This window comes from Diabrotica virgifera, chromosome 3, assembly GCF_917563875.1.
Source record: "Diabrotica virgifera virgifera chromosome 3, PGI_DIABVI_V3a".
Lineage (NCBI taxonomy): Eukaryota > Metazoa > Arthropoda > Insecta > Coleoptera > Chrysomelidae > Diabrotica > Diabrotica virgifera.
In genome coordinates this window covers 18,615,082-18,624,653 of record NC_065445.1, presented here as the reverse complement: position 1 = coordinate 18,624,653, position 9,572 = coordinate 18,615,082, and the positions used below count along the sequence as shown (strand labels likewise).

The 9,572-nt window shown below is 32.2% G+C and overlaps 1 protein-coding gene across 1 annotated transcript; it reads left to right on the top strand.

Moving 5' to 3' along the window:
• The first annotated feature begins 3,011 nt into the window (after positions 1-3,011).
• LOC114328538 (S-phase kinase-associated protein 1) lies at positions 3,012-4,018 on the top strand. The gene is made up of 2 exons (XM_028277414.2): positions 3,012-3,207; positions 3,303-4,018. Exon 2 carries the CDS (start codon positions 3,303-3,305, stop codon positions 3,789-3,791), a length of 489 nt encoding a protein of 162 aa, XP_028133215.1. The 5' UTR covers positions 3,012-3,207; the 3' UTR covers positions 3,792-4,018.
• Positions 4,019-9,572: the final 5,554 nt, after the last annotated feature.

Here is a 9,572-nt window from a genome sequence, read left to right as displayed (position 1 = left end):
ATAACAATTAAGAAATTATTTCACAGTCATTGACTAAATAAAGACTAATATTATCTTAAAATAAAAATTATTTTGACCGAAAGTTACATTTAATTATTAAAAATGATTTTTAAAATGTAGTGGAGATTTATTTTTCGTTTCGACTGTGATTTATTGTGTCGGTTGCCCTTAGCAACGGCTAGCAACTTGAATACATTGAATCACGGTATTCGCTTTAAATTTTAAAGCACCTCTTGGATTGACATGAAATTTGGCAAACACATAGATAATATGTTAAAGAATAAAAATGATATTGGGCCTCTGTGTGCTTTTGTCCTATGGGTAAGTTTCACCCCTTATAAGGGGTGGAAAAATATATGTTCAAAATAAGTTCGGAAATGGATAAAATGTCTAATTCTAAGCACCTTTTGTTCCATAGCATTTTTTCACCAAGTTAATACCTTTCGAGTTATTTTCGAGTAAATACCTTCATTTTTCAACAACAAAAAAGACACGTTTTTAGGCGGTTTTTGACAAATAACTCAAAAAGTAAGTATTTTATTGAAAAAAAGAGTTTTAACAAAAATATAGCAAATTAAAAATTGAAAAAATCGGTGTACTCGTGAAATCTCTAGACCCAGTAGAAACAAAGTTCTAACTAATGAAAAAGAGGTTCATATCCGTCAAATTTCAAAGTGAATTATTTCAACGTGATATAACCGAAAAATCATGCACTTTTTGGAGAAAAATCATTACAACTTTTTTAAAGTGTTTAAAAAAATATGTATATCTGTTTTAAAAAAAGTTTATAGCATCAAAAGTAAGCTAGTTACGCTGAAAATAAAGTTGATCTATTTTACTTTAATGTTGTGTTACTCGTGTATGTGTCGTTTATGTCTGTAAGTTTCATCGGTTCAAAGTGCTTATTTTTGAAGGAGCAGTAGTTAAAAGGACTTGAACTAGTCAATAATCACGAGTGTATGCAAACTTAGAACAGCCATATCTTAACAAATTTTTGCCTTGCAAAAAAAGCAAAAAATCCAAAAATATTCGTAACAGCAAAAACTAAATTTTTTTACTCTTTGTGATTTTTGGTCACATTAATAAATTTTAAGTTATTTAGAAAAAAACATTTTTTTTTTAATTAAAAATTAAAACAGATTTACTTTAAAACCAATTTTTTTTTAAATAAGCCCTTTGAACCCAAGACACATACAGATCATATAAATAATACACAAGCAAAATAACTTGTGAAGCGTTAATGATTAATTTGATTTAAGATGCTAATTGGGGGTTGACTTTCGAGTTTTTTGGCCAAAAAAAAAGAGATCAACTTTATTTTCAGAGTAACTTGCTTACTTTTGATGCTATAAACATTTTCTAAAAACAGATATACATATTTTTTTAAATAGTTTAAAAAATGATTTTTCTCCAAAAAGTGCATGATTTTTTGATTATTTCACGTTGAAATAATTCAATTTGAAATTTGACGGATATGAACCTATTTGTCATTAGCTAGAACTTTGTTTATACTGGGTCTAGAGATTTCATGCATACATCATTTTTTTCAATTTTTAATTTTCTATATTTTTGTTAAAACCCATTTTTTCAATAAAACACTTATTTTTTTAGTTATTTGTCAAAAACCGCCTAAAAACGTGTTTTTTTGTTGTTGAAAAATTAAGGTATTTACTCGAAAATAACTCGAAAGGTATTAACTTGGTGAAAAAATGCTATAGAACGAAAAGTGCTTAAAATTAGACGTTTTATCCATTTCCGAACTTATTTTGAACATATATTTTTTCACCCCTCATAAGGGGTGAAACTCACCCCCAGGACAAAAGCACACAGAGGCCCAATATCATTTTTATTCTTTAACATGTTATCTATGTGTTTGCCAAATTGCATGTCAATCTAAGCGGTGCTTTAAAATTTAAAGCGAAAACCGTGATACAATGTACCTATTATAAGTTGCCGTTGCTAAGGGCAACCGACACAATAAATCATAGTCGTAACGAAAAATAAATCTCCATTACATTTTAAAAATAATTTTTAATAATTAAATGTAATTTTCGGTTAAAATAATTTTAATTTTAAGATAATATAAGTCTTTCTTTAGTCAATGACTGTGAAATAATTTCTTAATTGTTATAAATAAAGTCACTACGATTTAAGAAAACAAAAACAATTATCTCGGCTTCAGTTGGTCGTAGAAAATTTTTATTTAGTTTTGAATCTTTATTTTGTCTTCAGCAACAATAAACTGTAAGTTAAAAACTCATAGGATGTACAGGGGCGGCTTCAGCTCCAAATGTTTATAACGAAATATGCCCCCTTATTTTCAAACCCGAAATAATAGGTTGAAAAATGTTATACGTATTTATTTACATCAGAAAATGAAAATATAAGTCTTTAGAAGGAGAGTGGATCTTGGATTAACTCTGTAAGATTTTTGTTCAAAAAGTTATAGCCTTGGACATTTTACCTCTTGGGATAAACAAATTATAATATCTAAACAATAAGTTCACCAATCGGACACTACAAATTTTTTTATGTTTAGTATTAAAAGATCTTCATTTTAAAGTCTTAAAAAATACATAAAAGTTATTTTTACAATAAATAAGGCAATTGCAAAAAACGGCCATTTTAGACTTTTCGCAGGCTGTTTTGCAATAACGTATTAACGAAATTAAACTTGTCATAGCTCAAATTGTAGGTATATTAATTTACTACAATTTTCTATTTAAAAGTTTTTCTCTAAAATGAATATCCTAAGCTGCAAAATTAAAAATCTTTAAAAATTTTAAATTTAACAAATGAAAATCGTCATAAATAAAAAACCGCACAACTGGCATCGTCCTTTACAACACCTGATAGGTTTCAAAAATTCCTGAATTATATCACGTTTTTTCACCCACAGCCTGGGGTATTATACAAAATTCGAGTTACAACAATCAAGAACTCGATTTGCTTAATGAAACTTATTGATTACGTCATACTAAAGTGAGATTTATGACTTTTGAAAACTGCACCTATTTAAAAATGCCTTAAAATTTTTGTCTGTCATGTCATTCGACATTAGATGTCATATTTCAACCGTCATCTGTTTCTTGTTTTACCGAAAGCGAACGCCATTTTACAATACAAAAGGCATTGATTATCAAAATTAGAGTGGAAACACAAAGAAGGATTTGGTTCTCGCTGAACTTTTTGTAAATAGATACAGCAGTAAGTTATTTTTATATATAATTAACCATTTTCTTAGAAATCATAACGTTATTCATACTGTCAGATGAAAAGTTGACTCATTTCCAATTTTTTAGATGCCAAATATAAAATTGCAGTCGTCTGATGGCGAGACCTTCGAAATTGATGTTGAAATTGCTAAATGCTCCGTCACTATCAAAACTATGTTAGAAGACTTGGGAATGGACGAAGAAGAAGAAGAAGTGGTTCCTTTACCAAACGTAAATTCCGCCATACTCAGGAAAGTCATCCAATGGGCGACTTACCACAAAGATGATCCACCACCACCAGAAGATGACGATAACAAAGAAAAAAGAACAGATGATATTTCCTCATGGGACGCAGACTTCCTTAAAGTCGACCAAGGAACCCTCTTCGAGTTGATTTTGGCTGCTAACTATCTGGATATCAAGGGGCTCTTAGATGTCACATGTAAGACTGTTGCTAATATGATCAAAGGTAAAGCTCCTGAAGAAATCAGAAAGACTTTCAACATCAAGAATGACTTCACGGCATCTGAAGAAGAACAAGTGAGAAAAGAGAATGAGTGGTGCGAGGAAAAGTAATTTAAGGGACTGTTCAGTATTTACTGTGAATATTTTTGTGTTTATTATAATTTAGATATACTACTTATGATGCTTTAAATTTTATGTGAAATATGCTCGATTTTCAACTTTGAGATCTGCATTTCATGTCATTTAAATAAATAAGTGATTTTGATAAAGTTATGTATGTAGGAGTGTTTCATTTTTGCTACTGTTAGAATAAAGTCTTAATATTTCTTTTAATATAATAGTATTTTTTAATAAGTTAAATGGATACATTAAAAACGTCTTCTGTCTAAGCTATCTGGACCCTGTTGACTGTCGCTTCTGCCCTACTGCATTCAAACCATTCTCTCGAGTTTTTAAGCCAGGATATTCTTTGTCTACTCACATTTCACTTGTCTTGAATTTTGCATTGCATAATAAGTTATAATAATGAGTAATTTTATTATTTCATCACATGTCAGTACTCGAGTTCTTGTCTTTTAATAGTTAATATTTCTGCTTCATTTCCTATCCTTCTAGTTACTTCCACATTTGACATTCTTTGAATCCATGATAATCGCAGGATTCTTCTGTAATACAAAAATTCAAAGGCGACCTTCTTATTCAGATGTACTTGTTTTAGTGTCCACACTTTCAAAACAAAGAAAAGTAGAGAACATGTAACATAAAGCTTCCTTATGTGTAGTTCTAACCTGATATCCTGACAACAAAGAAACTTTTTAAGCTTAATGAATGATGCATGTTATATTTCAATATGTGTCTTAATTTCTTTTGTTTAGATTTGATGTTATCCATGTTCCTAAGTCTTTGTAGTATCCACATTCAATTATGGTAGGTATCTTCAATATTCAATTGAATGTTTGCATCTGCTGAGTTGGTCGTGATGATGCATTTATTTTTCTTTAAATTCGCCTTCAGTCTTTATACATGAGAACATTCTGTAAATCGTAAATTTGTCATGGAAAATTAATAACATGTAGATGGATAATAATCTTCCACTGATTAAAAAAAATGGGAATAACTACAGTGGAACCTAGATTATCCGTCTCTCTATTAACCGTCAGGGTCCATACATAAATTATATTGACTAGATAAGTAAAAATTTAGTCATCAAGTCATTTTGTTTGAGCATTGTGATAAGCCAAATGAAATTCGTTGAAATGTGCACACGTGCAGTTATGCCACCACCACATTTTTTTATGTAAATAATTTTTGTTCTAATTGAGGGCTCTGGATTAAATTTCAATTTAAATAAGTAATGATACCGTGCTTTTAGAGTTCTATTTTTAGAATCGCAAGCCGAAAATAAAAACGCACAGCACAATAATTATTACATGTGTTTCAGTATCTGTGTGTCACCATAATTCAGTTTGATTCAAATATACACATAAAATTTGAGAGCTATACTATGAATTTTTATTTTTTTTTAATGTTCTGTTAACCGTCTTTTCGAGAGGTTCCACTGTACAATAGAAAATTGTGACGTAAGGGTGGTGATAAGTAAGATTCTTTTCAATGTAAAGCAGCTAAGGGAGAATATATATAACAGCCCTACAGGCCTTAGAGGCTCTTGGCTTCGATAGTCTTGACTAATTTCTTCCACTTTTTGCGGTCCTGTACTTGTCCTCTCCAGTCCCTTGTACCCATTTCTTCTAGGTCAGTCCGGACGGCATCAAACCACTTCCTTTGTGGTCTCCCTCTTCTTTTCTTCCCTTGTTCTCCTGCTGATAAAACTCTTAGGACGTTTCTTTCTTGTGGCATTCGTAAAACATGGTCCAACCAGCTAACTCTCTGTGCCTTGATTTTCTGAGTTATTTTAGGTTTCTTATACATCTCCATTATCTCCAGGTTTGTTCTTCTGCGCCATTCCCCGTTGCCTCCTTTATACCACCAAAAATTTTTCTCTCTAAAATCTCTATCTTCTTTTCTACTTTCTGGTTCATTGTCCAAGTTTCACATGCATACAGCACCTTTGGTCTCACTATTGTTTCATATGCTCGGATCTTGGTTGCCCTGGACACTTTTTTGACTTCAACAGTGCGTTTAATGAACCTACTGCTTTGCTACCTTTTAACAACTGTTTATCTATCTCTCTCTCTTCATCTCCTCTAATTGTAACTGTGACTCCAAGGTACTCAAATTCAGTTACCTTCTCAAATTTATAATCTTTGTCATTTATCCTTAGCGTAATCCACTTATTTTCTTCAGCATTTTCTCCTCTCATTTCCATATACTTGGTTTATAGTCAGGCCATATTTTTTGGCTTCTTCTTCAAATTGCTTGAACATTTTTTGAAGTTCTATTCTTGAACGCGTCAGAAACACTAAGTCATCTGCAAAACCTATACACTGTTGTCTTCTGTTAAGAATCGTGCCGCTTGTCTGGATATTGGCTCCTCTAATTATATTTTCTAGTACTAGATTGATTAAGTCTGTTGACAGGGGGTTCCCTTGTTTTAATCCTCTGTTGACGTTAAACTGATTTGAAAAACGGCCTTCTATCATGACTTTATTGACTGTGTTTCGTATCAGTTTCTCTGATATTTCTAGTGCTCTCATTGCTTCATATAGCCCGTTTCGTGAGATTAAGTCGTAAGCCTGTTTAAGATCGATAAAGAGCATATTATGTAAGCCTAGATTTTGTTCATAACTATTGTTTTGTAATAACTTTAGCAAAAAGATTTGATCAGTTGTTCCTCTTCCCTGTCTGAAACCAGTCTGATATTCTCCTATTATCTCTGATTCATAAGCTTTGAATCTAGTTCTTATAATTTTTGCTAATACCTTATACAGCTAAGGGAGAATACCACATCTTAAGTGAATGGACATCTAGTTTATTCTGATTCTGGTCTCTGTTGTATTCAACTATCAAAGTGTGTTCTTGTAATCACATAAGGGGCTGCGTATTCGCCTGTGCCTCAAGAATAAGCACACTTTATATTTACAAAAACAATGATATACCTAATTAAAGGAAAAACAAAATATCTACTCTGCTCTAGATGAGAAGATAACAGGACGACAAAAATCAATACAGAAAACCACACTTTTGAAAGAGTTCAACAATTTAAATATTTAGGTGTAATGGTGAATGGCAAGTCAGAGAAGTGAAGAAGTTTTCATAGGCTACTGAAGGAGAAGAGAAGGAGAAGAACTTATCCAGAAACACAAAACTGAAAATATAAAGAGTTGTAATCAGACCAGTAGTTAAATATGCAGCTGAGACAATGTGCCTCACAGAAAAATTAAGAATATTCGAAAGGAAAATCCTTTTGACGGATTATGGGCCAGATAAGAATGGAAAACAGAGAATTGAGAAAAATGAACCATGTAGTAAGAGACATAATGAAGGGAGAAGAAATAGTTAGATTTATTAAACTGCAAATACTGAAATGGCTGGGACATGTAGAGAGAAGGAAAAACGACCTACTGATTATTTAGAAGATCACTGCAGATGGAAGTCAGAAACTGAAAGGCCCAGAAAGAAATGGGAGAACCAGGTCATTAAAGGTATCAAAATCCTGAAAAGGATAAACTGAGGGAATTATGCACATATCAAAATGAGTGGAAGAAAATTGTAATGAAAGCCAAGTTGTAAGTAGGTACAACAACCTTTGACAACAGACAAGAGAAATGCGGAGTGATTCACTGCAATAAGTGAATCAGAGAGCAGCAAACATTCCACCCGGAATGAAAAACATTGATAATGAATAATACAATTACTCAATATTACACAATGTCAAGTATGTACATATTACACAATAATTATCATTCAATGCCATTGGAAATATTTCAAAAATTTCTTGATCGGTCAGTGTTTTTGATAAGACCCATAACTTTTAAAAATTATAAATGCCATGGTGGGAAGCCTAGCAAGGAACATTTTACTATTATGCTAGCACTGAATGTCGGGCAGAGAAAAATCTTACCATTACCCATTTGTAAATAATATAAAAACCTCGTTTTTCAAAATGTCCATTACGTTTGAAGTATGAACCAAATACAAAAGCTTGGATGACTTCTGCAATTTTCAAAAACTGGCTCATAAATATTGAGAAAATGACCAAAGAAAAATCTTGTTATTCATTGATTGAGCATATATTGGGAAAATGGGCTATCTGTGTCGTAACTGTAAAAGGAAGTGTCCTAGCCTAGAAATTTTAGCCTACTTAATTTAAGATAAATAAGTCTTATTTTTTCAATTCATATATTAGACCAAGAAAAAGTACGAGGAAGGATAATTCCCTATGTTTATGAAAGCGCAGTCAAAAGGTGTTCTCTTGTTCTAACGTCTTTCATTTCCTCTTTTTCTTAAAGGAAAAGCCTATTCTTTTTCGTCTCATATTTTTATGCTTTTCCTCTTTAAGTAAAACTTGTGGAGTCCTGAAAATCAGTATACAGCTGTAAGGAAGAAGACTATTTGCATTTTGGGCTATAGGTCTTCTCATATTTTGTCTTTCTTTTTAAAGTTATAGTTCTTTAGGCGCGATTGAGAGTAAAATTTCATAAAACTGCGCGCATGCGCACACAGACAGTATGGCGTTTAGTTGCTAAATCTTTCTCGTTATGTATAAATATATCAGTGCAAGAAAAGGTGTGAAAAGAATATATTAGTGTTATTAGTAAATATATTTATTATAATTTTTGTGTCTTTGGATTTGTCTTCCTCAGGAGTAAGATGAGTATTATTAAAACATTTTATTGTATATTTATTATACTTTCACCTTGTCTGTTTGTTACCGTGAATTGTCATTAGGTACGTCCGAACCGATACAGACACAGTCGTCGTAGCGCATTTGGCATAGCCCTCGGCCAGAGATCGAGAGGTCCTGAGTTCGAATCCAGTGCAATCCTATACTTTTTTTATTTTTTTGAAAGCGGTAAGCACAAAATGAGTTTGGTGTTTAAAAAAAAATTAAAACAAACTGTTTAAAGTATATTTATTTTTAAGAAATCATATAATAGAAGTATAACTTCTTACGTGCGTACAAAGTACACACACATTCTTTTTTCTTGAACCAAACGTTTTGAGTCTTAATACTCAGTACAGTACAACCTGCCATATCCGGACGGTTCTGCGCCGTCCGGATCTACCGAAATCTACCGAGAAAGGCAGTCCTGCTGTTGGACAACGCACTAAAAGAAGAACTAAGAGATGGCGAAAGAATGTATTATATAATCTATAAAACGTGTCTATTCGACGAAAGTTATTGACGGCGTTGATTACTGGAATGTATGAAGGAAAAAACGTTTCAGAGACTATAAAAGAAGTACTGGTCTTGATATCCGGATTTTTTCATATCCGGATCGGTCTGTCGCCACATTGATCCGGATATGGCTGGTTTTACTGTATATGGATTCTTCTTGATGTAAAGAACCCTATTGCATTTTTTGTCGAGGGTGTTCAAGTCCTAGAACATTGGTCATCAGTTCCTCATTGTCCAAAGGACCCACTGACGAATTTGTGTCAAAACATATTGACTTTGTACAGGTTTCTCAAGATGTGACAAAGACTATTTTGAATATGGGTCAATAAGTCTTGTTATTCAGTCTTATGACATCTTTTTATCTAAGGCCTAAGGAAAAGTTCTAGAGTCTTGAAAGTTGCTGTAGAGATTCTGCTTGCTGTAAGAATAGTATTAAATTGAGTAGTACACACAATCTTTTCCACAAGTCTCATAAATGTTTTCACTTCTGTCGACACTCCCATAAGTGCAACCTTTTTTTTTTCATTTCAAATCTAGGAATGATATTAGTTGTTTATCTTTACTAACATTTTTGAGTGTCTCCACTAGATAAG